Genomic DNA, 15,443 nt, shown 5'->3' on the forward strand with positions numbered 1-15,443 from the left:
GTGCTGAGGTGATAACTGAAGGGCCCCCACCAGTAAGATGGCGAACTTCCGGCTTCTATTGGGGGGGGTCCTCGGTTCCCGCCAGCGCCACCTGAAGCCCAATCACCTCTTGCCCCCCTCCCAATCCCAGCATCTAGCCAATAGCCACCAGTCCCATAGAAGTAACACCACAATCACCCTATGCCCCTTCCTATATAACCCAGCACCTTTCCCTAACAAAGCGGATTTCTCCGGTGAATTGCTGCTGTGTGTCGCTCCTTTCCTTTCATTGGTGCTCAAACCCAGGAGACAGGACACCTCAACTGGGCCCCGTCTTCCCCCCGACACCAGCAGCAGCTTGCCCTCGTCCTCTTTTTCCGGCACTGGCTCATCACACTCACCACTCCTCTCTGGCCTTTAGGTAAGTTTTCCCCCCCAGAGTGGGCCACTCTTCCCCGAGCTATTGCAGTGCAATTGACCGTGATCATCCGGCAAGGCCCTGACACTTGGGGATGAGGAGGGAACTCTCCCAGCCTCAGGCCTTCACGGCTGTGGCGGACCCTCAGGCCCCTCCTCCAACAGCCATAAATCTCCACCTCAGGCCTTCACGGCTGCAGCGGACCCTCAGGCCCCTCCTCTGACAGTCATAAGCGCACTCACCGTCCCTTCCATCAGTGTGGAAACTTTTTAAGCAAAATTTCCCCGGAGTGGGCCACTCTCCCCCAAGCTATCGCAGTGCCATTGACCGTGATCGTCTGGCAAGGCCTTGACGCTTGGGGATGAGGAGGGAACTCTCCCCGCCTCAGGCCTTCACGGCTGCGGCGGACCCTCAGGCCCCTCCTCCGACAGCCATAATTCTCTGCCTCAGGCCTTTACGGCTGTGGCGGACCCTCAAGCCCCTCCTCCAACAGCAATAAACGAGGTGACTCCTTTGCGGATGAGAACGCTCCCTTTTTCCCCCCTCCTCCTTCTGTTCCATCTGCCGAAATCTGTTCTGTCTGCTGAAAATTCCTAGTACTAGGTACCTCGTGACTCCAGCACTCTGCCTTCTTAGGGAAGTCTGGGTGATGACCCACACTTCCTAAGAAACTCCGACTCGTATACGAGTTTCCGCAGACCACCAAGGATCATCGGGGACGCCCTTTGTCTCCTTACGGTCTGCTTCCAGTCCGAGGATCTCCGTTCATCTTCCCCTGTTTGTCTCCTTCTCTGTCCTTTAGCCATGGGAGCCTCCTCATCCCTCCCTGAATGCACCTCTTGAATGCCTGCTTAAGCATCTGGCTACCCTCTCCCTGATGCCTGATATAAAACCAAAACTTCTCCGTAAATATTGCTCCCAAGATTGGCCGACATACCCCCTAGACAATAACAACCAATGGCCCGCAGGGGGAACTCTTGATCCTAACATCACTCGCGATCTTTTTAACTACTGCCAGCACCTGAAAAAATGGAAGGAGATTCCCTATATCGAAGCTTTTCACCTCCTAGCTCAAAATCCCAGCCTCTGCACCACCTGCTCCCTGCCCCAAGTTCTCCTAGCCTGCAAGCCCTCCCCCTCCCTTCCCCACACTCCCAGTCCTTCTTCAATTACCTTTGACCCAGCTGACGAGCCTCCACCATACAGGTTTCCCCCTTTGGCCCCTACCCCTCCTACAACCCCTCCACCCTCCACCGCCACCACTGCCTCCACCCCCACAGAAGCCTCCTGTCCTCTCCCTTCCCCCTCTTCTCCTACAACAGCCCCTCCCCCTTCCTCTATCACCACTGCCACCGCTGCTGCTGCCTCCACCCTCACAGAAGCCTCCTATCCTCTCCCTTCCCCCTCCTCCCCTCCCTCCACCACCATCTCCTCCCACACCTCCCCCCCTCCTCCTCCATCCCCCTCACCTCCCCCCCTCCTGCAGATTGAGCCTGAGCCTTTCAGCCCCCCTTTAACTAAGTTCCAGGAGCCTCCTCTGTCTTTGCCCCCTCAGACTCGGTCCTGAGGGCCTCCCAAAATTATCGCGTCTTTGCCCCCATCACCTGTTTCCCCCCCACAGACTGAGTCAGAACCCTTCAGTCCCCCTCAGACTCAGTCCCGAGGGCCTCCCAAAATTATCAACCCCCTCTGGGAGGTAGCAGGATCCGAAGGCATCATGCGCATTCACGTCCCTTTCTCCTTAGGAGATTTAGCCCAACTAGAGAAATGCCTAGGTTCCTTTTCCACTGATCCCACGACATACATCAGGGAGTTTCAATGGACCCTCCAGTCTTACAGCCTCACACATCATGACATTTTCATGCTCCTGGCCAATACTCTCCTCCCTGAAGAGCGTAGATGAGTTTGGGACTTTGCCCAAACTCACACTACCGAAACCCACAGGACTGACCCCACCTATCCCCCTGGCCCCACTGCTGTCCCCGAACAAGACCCACACTGGGATTATAACACTGCTGTGGGTTTCCGCTCTCGAGATATTTTTGCCTCCTGCTTAATAGCAGGTCTGAAAAAGGCAGCTCGTAAAGTAGTCAATTTTCAAAAGCTCCAAGACATAATTCAAAAGAGAGACGAAACCCCCTCCGAGTTCTTAGACAGACTCACTCAAGCCCTATTACAGTATACCAGCCTGGACCCAGAAACACCTGAAGGAAGACATGTCCTTATGACATACTTCCTAGCTCAAAGCTACCCCGACATTAAAGCTAAACTCAAAAAGTTAGAACAGGGCCCCGCTACCCCACATACTAAGATCCTAACAGTGGCCTTTAAAGTCTTCCATAACCGGGAGGAGGATAAAGAACGCTGTAAACAAAAGGCTGATCAGGCCAATTTCCAAATGTTGGCCCAGCTGATAAAACCACAACCTGGGCGCCCCTCTACAAACAAGCCCCCCCGAGGAGCTTGTTTCAAGTGCAGAAAAGAGGGACATTGGTCAAGGGCATGCCCCTCCCCCAGATCTCCTACCACCCCATGCCCCAGATGCCACAAAATGGCCACTGGGGGTCTGATTGCCCAACCACCCGAAGGGGAGGCTGGATGAACAACCCCCATCCTAAGTCCGCAGTAGTGGGGCTGGCAGAAGATTGACGGGGCCCGGGGGCTTCTCACCCGACCATTTCCATCACCAAACAGGAGCTCAGGGTTACTTTAACAGTAGACTGTCGCCCCATCTCCTTCCTCCTAGATACAGGAGCCACCTTCTCAGTCTTGCGAGAATACTGGGGCCCTACCACGCCAGCCATTACTCCTATAGCCGGGGTAAGAGGTAAACAGATTTTCCCATTAAACCCCCACCCTTTTATGTACAATCCAAGACAATCCCATACCTTTCTCCCACTCCTTCCTAGTTATGCCCCAGTGCCGCATCCCTTTACTAGGACGGGACATCCTTTCTCTCCTCCATGTTTCCATAGCTATATCCACTCCCAAAGCCCCTAGTACTCCCTTTCTGATGGCCCTCATAGCCGACGACCCCCCTCTACCCAATGAAAGCTCCGGTTCCACCCTCATACACCCTGTAAATCCCAAAGTTTGGGACATTACAAGCCCCTCCGTGGCCCTATGTCCCCCTGCCTCTATCAAATTACATGACCCCTCTCAGTATATCTGTCAGGCCCAATATCCACTAACCACTTCAGCCCTCATAGGCCTCCAACCCATCATTCAAGATCTCTTGAACAAAAATTATCTCAGACCTACTCACTCCCCATTTAATACCCCCATATTAGCTGTTAAAAAAACCAACGGATCTTTCCGCCTTGTCCAAGACCTTTGCCTCATCAACATGGCCGTTGTCCCTATCCATCCCTTAGTTCCAAATCCATACAGCCTTTTATCGCAAATCCCTGCCTCGGCATCCCACTTCTCAGTCCTAGATCTCAAGGATGCATTTTTTTCTATCCCTTTGGACCCCTCTTCCCAAGATTTTTTCACCTTCACCTGGAAGGACCCATGCACAAGACATTCTGAACAACTTACTTGGACAGTTTTGCCACAAGGCTTCCGAGATAGTCCCCGTATTTTTGGACAAGTCCTAGCTCAGGACCTCAAACAGTTTCATCATGCTCACTCCGAGTCCACTTTATTACAATATGTAGATGATCTTCTACTCTGCAGTCCCTTGTGGGAACAGTCTCAACTTGACACTGCCTCTCTACTTAACCTTCTAGCTTCCAGAAGTTACTGGGTATCCCCCATCAAAGCTCAAATCTCTTCCCCTTCTGTCACTTACCTTGGATTCCTTCTGTCTCAACAAAGAAAGTCCATTACCTTAGACAGAAAACGACTCCTCTCTGACCTGCCCGTTCCCAAAACCAAGACAGAAATCCTTTCCTTTCTAGGCCTGGCTGGGTATTTTAGAGCATGGATCCCTAACTTCTCCCTGTTGGCAAGACCCCTATACGACCTCAGCAAGGGCCCCCCTGAAGAACCATTATCATCCTCACCCCGACACTCCTTCATTAAGCTCCGTCAAGCCCTTGTGGAAGCTCCAGCTCCCCATCTCCCTGATTTGTTGAAACCCTTCTCATTATACATTCTTGAGAGGTCCAGTCAAGCTCTAGGACTCCTAGGCCAATATTATGGCCCATCCTTTGCCCCAGTAGCTTATCTCTCCAAGCAATTAGACCCCACAGTTTGGGGATGGGCCCCCTGCCTACGGGCATTAGCCACTGGGCAGCTCTTGCAGAAAGAAGCTCATAAACTAACATTCGGGGCGTCCCTTACCATTCTGTCCCCACATCACCTAAAAGATCTCTTAACCTACAAAAGTTTACAGACTCCCTCCCTCCAGACTCCTGACCTTACTGTCCTCTTTCCTCCAAAATCCAGACATTTCTTTCCTCCCCTGCCAGCCCCTGAATCCGGCCACTCTTCTTCCTCTACCCTACTCTCCTCATACTCCCTCGCATGATTGCCTAGAAGCCCTTCACAGCTTCCTTCCGTGCCACTCCACGATCTCCGAAGGAGCCATCTCACACTCCGACCTCATCTGGTTTACTGATGGGTCCTCCTTTAAACATGAGGGTACCCACTACACAGGATACGCAGTAGTCTCCCTCAAAGATGTCACTGAGGCACGAGCCCTACCCCCTGGTACAACCAATCAACAGGCCGAACTCATTGCAGCCACCAGAGCTTGCACTCTGGCCCGGGACACGTCTCTCACATTGTACACTGACTCCAAGTACGTATTCCACATTCTCTTGTCTCACGCGGCAGTATGGAAAGAACGAGACCTCCTCACCACAAAAGGAAATTCCATAACTAATTCAGCCTTAATTACTAAACTTCTAGAGGCTTCACAACTCCCACACCGACTAGGCATAGTCCACTGCAAATCACATCAAAAGGATGACTCCCCCATTGCAAGAGGTAACAACAAAGCTGACAGAGTAGCCTGGTCAGTTGCCCTATCAGAAGACACACCAGACAACAATCCATCTGCCCTTGCGGTTTTAGCCTTATCACAAGACACCCTCTGTTCCCAGGACAAAGAGTCTGTCTTCCGCCTCTTACATGATCTGTTCCATCCCAGCCCCCAATCCTTGATCCATTTTTTACAATCTTTTTTTTCTCTCTCTCCTGAAGACAAAACCCTACTTAACCAAATCACCTGCAGGTGCACCATCTGCCAACACACTAACCCCAATACCCGCCTCAAGGCCCGACCCTTCCCAGCTCATCAAGCAAGGGGTAATGTCCCCGCCGCAGATTGGCAAATAGACTTCACTAACATGCCCCCTGTACGGTGTACCAGATACCTACTCGTGTTAGTAGATACATTTTCAGGATGGGTCGAAGCTTTCCCCACCACTAACAAACGAGCATCCGCGGTTGCCTCTATCCTCCTCACCCAGATCTTTTCTAGGTTCGGGATGCCCACTTCCCTTCAATCAGATAATGGCCCTGAGTTCACTGCCCAAATTATCCAGAACCTCTCCAAGTCGCTCTCGCTCCCCTGGCATTTACATTGTCCTTATTGACCACAAGCTTCGGGAAAAGTAGAAAGAGCCAATAGGACTCTAAAGGATATCCTGACCAAACTATCTCTACAACTACACCTTGACTGGGTTCGCTTACTTCCCTTAGCTCTACTCCACATTCGGGCCCTCCCAAAGAAACCTTCCTTCTTGTCGCCCTTTGAGATCATGTACGGCTGCCCAATTCTACCCCCGGGGCTCCCTTCCCACAAAGGACCAATTCCTCCCAATATGGCCCTTCTGCTACTCTCTCTCCTCCGCACTGAATTGTGGAAATATCAGGATTGGCTCCTTCCTGATCCATCCGCCTCCCAAAATCCTTCTGTCTTACAGCCCGGCCAACTAGTGTTTTATAAGCTGCCAGAGGATCGGCCCTCTCTCACCCCAAAATGGGAAGGTCCACACCCAGTTATTCTCTGCACCCCCTCAGCCGCCAAGCTCTCACTACCTGATAACTCTGTCACCCCTTGGATTCATATCTCCAGGTTGAAACCAAATACCCAGGACCCACCTTCTCTGGACACCCAAGACACATCAGTCACAATCCAGAGTCCTTCGGATACAGCCCAAGACGCTGTCTACTCTACCACGCCTCATCCCTCTGATCCCTTGAAGCTCTGCATCTCCCATGCACCCCCTTTGCCATCCATACCCAAATCATGACTTTTTCCTCCTTTACCACTCTCTCGCTTTTTTTCCTAATTCCTATTGTCTTCCCTGCCACCCCAGCCTCCTTTGTATGGCGACTCAAAGTCAGACAGACTTACACACAGCATCAAACAAAAGTTACTGCCCTCATTGCCACATCAGACTGCCCTCTGAAAGGCTGCTCTGAGCCTTTATACCTCTACTTTCCTCCCTCCACCGAAGTGTTCACTAGCAGCTACCCTTATTCTCCCTACCTCTGCTTCCTCTATGACCAAAGACAAGCCTATTGCAGGCGATGGCAAGACACCTACGGGAGATGTCCCTACTGGTCTTGCACCATTCACTACATGGGTAACTCCCAGTACCCACAGTATTACTCCTCCAACCGTTTCATGAAATATCCCAACGGCTCATTCTCCTTATCAATCCCAGATCCCTGGGACTCTCGATGGGCCACCAGAGTCACAGCCTCAGTGTACTACGGGGGGTCCTCGACCCCCAACGGTACCCTTCATATCTCTCGAGAGTATGTTCCCTCTCACTCCCAGATCTCTTAAGTTGCATCAGATATCAGACATTCCGAAAAAGTCATTATCCAAACTCTTGACGGCGCCTCTTCATCTTCTTATTCCTCCTACTCTTGGTTACAGCTCATTCAGGACACCACCATCTTTCTCAACCACACCCTCAACACCGCCAATTGTTTCTTGTGTGCATCACTACAGTGCCCACTGCTGGCCACCGTGCCCCTTAATATTTCCAACTACTCCTTCCATGCAGAAGGACAACCCCTCTGCCCCCTGGCAGACATACCCCTATGGGAACCAGAATACGCAGATAATCTCACCACCCACCACTGTGTAGGCCCAACTCCACCCCCCTCCAGCGCACTTCACTGCCTCTCTATCTACACCCCTACCTCCGGCTCTAAGACTTTTACGCAACCAGGACACTTCTTTTGGTGTAATGGCAGTCTTTTCAACTCACTGCCTCCCAACTCCAATACACCCTGCATTCTCGTCACCCTAATCCCACAGCTTACACTTTACAGCATGGCAGAATTTCTTGAGCTCCAACCTCCCTTGCCCTCACGCACAAAAAGGGCTGCTTTCCTTCCCATCATGGTCAGTATCTCTTTGACCACCTCAACCATTGGGGCAGGGTTTTCAGGAGGAGCCTTGGGTCACTCTCTATGGGCAGTTAGAGATCTCAATGCCAAACTTGAGGGAGCCCTGACATCCACTGCCGATTCCCTAGCCTCTCTCCAAAGACAGGTCACTTCGCTAGCTAAGGTCACCCTTCAAAACCAGCGGGCCTTAGATCTGCTTATAGCTGGAAGGGCGGCACCTGCGTCTTCCTCCGGGAAGAGTGCTGCTATTACATCAACGAATCCGGCATTGTAGAAACTGACATTAACAAACTCACCGACCTTGCCTCCAGTCTCCACTCTGCTTCCAATTCCAACCCATTCTCTTCAATACTAACAAACCCCCTCCTTACCTGGGTCTGGCCCATTGCAGGCCCCATAATAATCATTCTTCTCGCCTGTCTCTTCTTACCCTGTATAATAAAGTTCATCAAATCTGAAGTCGGAAAAATCTCTGATCAAGCTTTCAACCAGCTTTTACTCAGGAACTACCAGCTTCTGGCCACAGAAGATCCCTCACCCTCACGTGACCTCCTCACCACACGTTGAGATGGACCCCTCTCTCCGCTGGAAACAGTTCCTGGAAACAATGGCCACAGACGCCTGGCTCCTGACACCCATATCCTCTTGGCACCATTGGAATCAACAAGTCCTCGACCTATGGTTACAGGGAACCTTCATTGATTTCCAACCTGAAGAAGTCCACATCTACTCGTCCTTACTGCGGGGAGTCCTATCAACCCTTTCCTCCCAATCCTCAAGCCCTCACTCCCTTCTCCACCCCCGTTCAGCAGGAAGCAGTCAGAGAGAAAACAACATCCACAACCCCACAGAGGAGAAAGGGGGGAATGAAGGGCCCCCACCAGTAAGATGGTGAACTTCCGGCTTCTCTTTGCAGGGGCGGGGGGCGTCCTCGGTTCCCTCTGGCGCCACCTGAAGCCCAATCACCTCTCGCCCCCTCTCCCAATCCCAGCACCTAGCCAATAGCCACCAGTCCCGTAGAAGTAACACCACAATCACCCCATGCCCCTTCCTATATAACCCAGCACCTTTCCCTAATAAAGCGGATTTCTCCGGTGAATTGCTGCTGTGTGTTGCTCCTTTCCTTTCAATAACAAGTAGAAGTGAGTAAGCAGACTTATTGAAAATAGTCTACAAGCAATGTTTCTAAAAGTATATTACACAGATCCTTGGAAGAGGAAGGGTCCACAAGGACAAAACTATTTTCTTCACAATTCTAAGGCTTCGTCACTGTGCTGATAGTTGCACTGTTATAAAAGCAATAGTGGGTGAAACTGCTTGTGGTCTGAGTAGCTACAAGACAGTGGCACCAAACTGTACTAGTAGTCATTATATTCTTTACTGCCATGTACTCACAATAAAACAATCATTTTCACTTAAGAATGTCTTGATGAAATAGTAAAAATTAATTTTATTAAATTTCAACTGAGTACAAATCTTTTTCATATTGTGTGAAAAAATGGGAAGTACACATAAAGCACTTCTGATATAAGCCAAAGTACAACAACAGAGCCCAACAAATTCTTGTGTGATTGAGGTGCCAGCTGAACTAGCCACTTATTATCTAAAATGCCATTTTTACTTGAGTGAACAGCTAATAGAAAAACTACAGTCATTCAGACTGGGGAGTTTTACATTTTTTTAAATACAAAAGAAGTGAGCTTATCCCTTTAAGGAAACAACTGGCAGTATTTGTTGCCAATGATGAAATTCAAGCTTTCAAGTGAAAACAAGCAGAAAGTGTGTTTCAACTATCTTGAGTTTACTAGCTTAAGCTTTTTTTTTAGATGAGATAGGTGGTAACATTACATTTGATATTATGTAATGAAATTTCAAATATCAACATTTGGCAGATTTGCATAACTCAGTGAACCAACGTTTTTCAAATGACCAATGCCTAATGTTATAAAATCATACATGGGTAAAATATCCAATTAAAGGTCAAGAGAGATCAATGGATTTTAATGTAACAGAGTACAAAAATTCACCAATATGGTTTCAAATGCCACATCACAACTAAATTTCAAGAAACTACCATGTGCTAAGTTTGGGTGTAGTATCAAAGAAGAAATTGAAAAGTTTGAAAAAGCAATTAAAACACTCCCTGTTCCAACTATATATCTATGTGAGGCCAGATTTCCTTCATATACATCAGCCAAAATAACAAGTTTGGTTGCTGAAGCAGAAATGAATCTAGTTATTTTCTATCAAAGCAGACATTGAACAGATTTGGGAAAGTGTAAAACAATGCCCTCTTTTCCTACTAATTTTTTGGGGGAAATATAGCTGTTTTTCATTAAAAGTAATTTTTATGTTTAGAAGTTAAATTATTTATTAAGGTATGATTGAGATACACTTTTATGAAGGTTTCACATGAAAAACAATGTGGTTACTACATTTACCCATATTTGTTATTTTTAAATGAATTGATAAATGGATGCTTTAGACTTTCTCAGCTTTATATCATAAATGCCATAGATAAAGTACATATAAACAAAGCTCTTTCAAGATTAACAGCATGAAGTGTTTTGAGACCAAAGATTTGAGAACTGTTGTTCTACACCAATGTTACACTGACCTTTCCACATAACAAACTGGCAAGTGACATTTTATAGTACCTCTGAAGTGCATGGGCAAAGGTGTCATTTAAGAACATAACAGACTGTTCAATTTTTTAAAAGTTTTTTCTTTCCATACTGCATTAAATGGATATCACAAAGAACAGATTCCCCAGAAGTGAGGGACAGTGGTGAAATAAGAAAAATGATCTAGATTCTAGTACGGACCCTCCCAGTCTCACTAGACATTAGTCTTCCCACCTACAAAATGAGATATCAGAGTAACCTATTTTTACATTGCTTCCAAATGTCAATTCCATGATTCTAACCAGGGACCCCTAAATGGTGGCCCACAGGCTGTGTCTGGCCTTTAGACAGATTGGCCATGATGATATTTTGAGAAGTGCCCTAGGAAAATAATTGGTTGGAGCTAAAGTGAGAAGCTTCCTTTTCAAAAGGAGAATTGACTTTCAGTCACAGCCCAATCTAGCCCACCAGACATGCCCTTGTAGGTATCCGCATTTGCACCCTCTGGGATCTGCACCTCTAAAACCCCTTCAAAATAGCCAACTCCATAATTCAACTCAAAAGACAGAGTGTCTGGCTCCTTACTCACTTCGTCATATGCTGGCTGTTTGCTTTGTGGCAAGTTACTTAAATTCTTTGAGCCTCAGTTTCCTCATTTGTAAAATGGGAAAACAACACTGACTTCAAAAGGCTGTTATGAAGCTTAGGGAGGTGTTGCTTGACAGCGCTTACAGAGTTCCTGGCACTGAACAGTACCAATTATTAACATGAAAAGACGGAAAGAGAGTATTCCTTAGTCTCCCTGCACCCACCTTACCAGCTCCCTGTTCGCATTAGCTGACGACCCCACTCCTCACAATGACGCATTACCCCCATGCCAACTCCCAGATCCCACAGTTCCACATCCCAGGGCACACAAGACCCCACTCAGACATCTACTTCTTTCGATCTTTCACTAAGCCCCCGGCCCGTAGCGGGTTCCTACACCGTAACTCGGCACGGTCACCAAACCGCTGACCAATCACCCCCCTCAGACTCTACTCCCCATCCCAGACCACTGAAGTTCTCTTTCCCTCAAGACTGGAGACCACTTTGAGTCTGGCAGTGGTAGTACAGGGTTCTGTGGTCTAGAATTCTGTTTGGGGAGACCTCAGGAGTGATAAGAGTATAACCGCCCGACCTCCCAGAGGGGCCCACTGACACTCACCGTCCATCCCTAAAGGCGGCGGTTCCGGGTACTAGAACCGGAAGCGGCCGCTACACTGTTTGCAGTTCCCCTGGTTACTGCGGGGTTCTGGACAAATGGCAGCGGAGTTTCACTGACTAAGCCCGCCTCCAAGAGGACTGACGGCAGTCTGTCTCCGGCTCGCTGGAACTTCTACGATCTCCAGGTCCGACCCACCTCTCCGAGCTGTCGAGTGTTGTGCGCAAGCGCGCTGGCCGGGGAATAGTCGGCGGCGTGGTGCGCAGGCGCAGAGAGCGCTGCTAGTCGAAGTAGGAATGGACGCGCTGGAATCGTTGTTGGACGAGGTGGCCCTGGAGGGCCTTGATGGCCTGTGTCTGCCCGCGCTGTGGAGCCGTCTGGAGACGCGAGTGCCGCCCTTCCCGCTGCCTTTGGAGCCTTACACGCAGGAATTTCTGTGGCAGGCCCTTGCTACGCACCCGGGCATCAGCTTCTATGAGGAGCCTCGAGAACGACCCGACCTCCAGCTCCAGGACCGGTCAGCGGCCTGGCCGTACGGGCGGCGCAGAGCTGGGGTCTGATGGGGGTGGGAGCCAGGAGTGGAGCCGAGGGAGGAACGGCACTATGTAAGGCTGGTTTGGGGTCGGTCCCAGGCCTGCTTGGGCCCAGGCGGCTGGTGGAGTTGGGGGTCATCTGGTGATGGCCCATAACATCCATGTGTGTTTGGGGTGATGGTGAGCAGGACTGGGGGGATATCCTTCGGGCTTCAAAGAGTATTATTGCCTTTAAAGTGGAGGATAGGATTGGAGCAAGAAGGCAGTTCAGATCAAGACTGGAAACAGTTGAGTTCATCATATCTTTCTGGGGCATTCATTCAATGCTGAACTAGAGAGCTTAAGGCAGCCAGAGATCTGCATAACAGTGATCTTAGCAATAATAATATTAGGTAGCATTTGTTAAGTGCTCACTATTGGCCTGGTACTATTCCAAGATTCTGTTCTGGGAGCTTCAGGAGTCTGAACTCACTTGGTCATTACAGTGACTCTATGAAGTGGGTGCTGCCCTCTTCCCCTTTTGCAGAGGAGGAAACTGAGCCATAGAGAGAGACTACTTAACCTGTCCAAAGTTATGGTGATTTTAAGTAACTGAGTGTTGATTTGAACCCAGGCAATCTGTCTCCAGAGCCTGAACTCTTAAGCCATATTGTGAGGGAGAGGAGAGGTCCCCAGAGGTAATACTGTCCAAAACAAGACTTAAAGGTTGGGTTTAGGTGACCAGTTGTCATAGTATTCTGGACAGAGAACAGTAAATGAGAAAGACTAAAGAAAGAGATATAAGTTTGACTGAAGTGTAGAATTGGAGGTAGTGAATGAGGAATAATAGTTGACCCTTACATATATGCTTATTGTAAGATGGGACTGTTCTAAGATCCTGACATATAAGCAAGTTAATTAATTTTTACAACTACCGTAGGAGGTGGATATTATCCCCATTTTTCTGGAGAGAAAATTGAGGCACAGGGAGGTTGGGTGACTTTTTCAAGGTCACCAACTAGCAAGGGCAGAGCCCAGAATTTGAATCCAGTATGTCTGGGTACAGAATCCACTCTGCCCTTAACCAAATTGGAGTGGAGAGGTAATCAATGTTCTTTTCATCCACTTAAAGAGTTTTGCCTTTACCAGAAGGACAGTTGGAAGAGAGGATCAGACTAAGGGCAAAGAGTGAAGTTAAGAGACTTGTAATCCAGTCGGGAACAACTGATCATGGTTTGGGTTACCATAGTTTAGGGGAGAATGAAGAGAGAAGCAGATGGAATGAAGATGTAGGAGGCAGAAGAATCAAGAGGATTTGGGGACTGGATGTGGGGTGTAAGGAAAGCTAGGAATGAAGGATGATGCCATCGAGTTCCTGACATTTGGGTAGCTGAGGCAATACCGAGCCCATCGCTCTGGCTGGGAACCCAGAGGAGCAGCACAGTGGTTGAGTCTGAGGGGAGGGGGGGAAGGTGTTGAATGTATTTTGAGACACTTTGAGTTTGAGGGTCCTTTGGGTTATTAAGTGGACATTCTGTGTTCATCTGGCTTCACAGGAGTGACAGTGGGCCACAGGGAGTGCCTGAGCTAGTTAGACATGTAGAGTCATCGCATATGGTTGGTAATTAAAGCAGTTGGCTAGAACCATTCTTAGGAGAGAGTGTGCTGTGACTGGAGGCCTTAAGTAATGCCCTTAGGTGAGCCTACATTTAAAGCATGTGTGGAGGACCAGGAGCTTTGAAAAGAAGGTATGGCTGGAAAGGTAGAGGGCAGCAGTCCAGGATGGTGTCCTGGAAGCTGGAGGAAGATGAGATTTGAGAATGGAGGGTTAAGCCATGCAAAGGTCACAGAGAGGGCAAGGAAGAAAAGGCCTGAAAAGTATACGTGGGTTTTAGCCTCAACTAGGCAAGTGCAGGATGTGAGCAAGATCCTAAGGAAATCTTGACAAACTTGGCTGCTGGATAAAAGAAGAGATGCAAGTCAGAGATGTCCATGGTGTTGATATGAGGCAACTGGGAGAATGTGGTACCAAGGAGGGAAAAAGACAGGACTGAGGATTCAAAAGATGAGAGCTGGTAACATGCAGGCACCAGATTAGGAGGGAAACCAAAAGGCCTTGACTTAGGCCAGTAAAGTGGTTCTGGTTCCAGCATTTGGCTTTTGGGGTAGAGCTGGGGATCTTGGAGAGGTCTGTATTCTCTGGGCTAGAGAGGCAGGACTCTGCTTGTCAAGATGATCTGTGTTTCTAAGATGGGAAGACTGGAGTGATGTCACTCCCTCTCTCTGATTTCTGCTAGAAAGTGTCAGAAGAACACACCAAGCATATGTTATTTCTGAAGCTGAGCCGTGGTTTGATATTTGTGCTTTCCCCCTTAGGTATGAAGAAATTGACTTGGAAACAGGAATTTTGGAGTCAAGGAGGGACCCAGTCCCTTTGGAGGATGTCTACCCCATTCATATGATCTTAGAGAATAAGGATGGCATCCAGGGCTCATGCCGGTATTTTAAGGAGAGGAAAAACATTACCAGTGACATCAGGACCAAGTCTTTACAGCCCTGCTGTACAATGGCGGAAGCCTTTGGCAGGTAACTGATTTGCACCATCAGAAACTCATGGGACTCTTCCTGCTTTGAAGTCAGGGATGTGGTCAGAACGCTGAGATGGCTGCAGCCTCAGTGTCTGGTGGAGTGAGCCAGCCCTGCACTAGGCCAGTCTGCTGCCTTCTTCACTCTGATCCTGTTGGGGCTGATTTTGCTCAGGGGGCAGAGGAGCCTGCCTTTCTCTTTCCTTTGTGTCCACAGCCCTAGCACAGTTGGGCAGAACAGGCAGCTACCAATTGGATTGGTGCCTTTCATTCTCTTATTTAAGCCAGGCCCTGTGCTGCCCCATGATCCTTCTGTGAAACTTCAGTCTGGGTCCCTACTCCCCAGGATGGCTAATCCAAATTGTCATTTTCTCAGTTCTCTCCCTACCCACATTCCCACTTAACTTCCCCACTTTACCGAACAGGGAGAAGCTACCAGTATAAACTCTCCTAATTTCCATCTTCTTTAACTTGCAGACTTCCCCACATTCTTTTCCCTCTCCTTCATCTCAGAGGAGACATCTCAGAGGATTGGTGCTGGAAGGGGCTGTGACCTGCTCCCCAGCCCAGCGCCCTGTACCTCGTGCACTTCCTGCCTCTCTCCGCTCTCTTTCTCCTTGACTTTCAGTGTTTACCTGTCTACTCGTGTGTTCTCCTCAGTACACCGATGTGACTTGCCCATCCCTCAACAGACCCTTCTCTTGAGCTCAGATGCCCTGTAACTATGTTCTTGTTCTGTCGCTTCCGCCATGCCTCTTGGAAGGAACAGCTGCACCCACTCTTCCTCCCTCTTCACCTCCC

At 49.0% G+C, this 15,443-nt stretch overlaps 2 protein-coding genes across 10 annotated transcripts in view; one reads left to right on the forward strand and one right to left on the reverse strand.

Annotated features, from left to right (window-relative positions):
- The window catches only part of KATNIP (katanin interacting protein), a 223,100-nt gene extending 211,391 nt beyond the window's left edge, over positions 1 to 11,709 (reverse strand). For 6 of the 9 annotated variants that reach the window (XM_073215370.1, XM_036992475.2, XM_036992477.2 and 3 more), the window contains exon 1: positions 11,549 to 11,709. Coding sequence is in view for 5 of the 9 variants with exons in the window: in XM_036992477.2 (XP_036848372.2) it covers positions 11,549 to 11,555 (7 nt within the window). In the remaining 4 variants the exon portion in view is untranslated. Of the gene's footprint in view, positions 1 to 3,067; positions 3,124 to 8,274; positions 8,781 to 11,548 lie in introns of those variants that run through there. The other 3 variants (XM_073215371.1, XM_073215368.1, XM_073215369.1) reach the window with 3 other exon arrangements.
- Positions 11,710 to 11,796: 87 nt separating this feature from the next.
- GTF3C1 (general transcription factor IIIC subunit 1) overlaps positions 11,797 to 15,443 on the forward strand; it is a 72,480-nt gene continuing 68,833 nt past the window's right edge. The window contains exons 1-2 of the mRNA XM_017673146.3: positions 11,797 to 12,062; positions 14,434 to 14,643. Coding sequence (XP_017528635.3) covers positions 11,842 to 12,062; positions 14,434 to 14,643 — 431 coding nt within the window. The 5' untranslated portion in view covers positions 11,797 to 11,841. The remainder of the gene's footprint in view (positions 12,063 to 14,433; positions 14,644 to 15,443) is intronic.

This window comes from Manis javanica, chromosome 10, assembly GCF_040802235.1.
Source record: "Manis javanica isolate MJ-LG chromosome 10, MJ_LKY, whole genome shotgun sequence".
Lineage (NCBI taxonomy): Eukaryota > Metazoa > Chordata > Mammalia > Pholidota > Manidae > Manis > Manis javanica.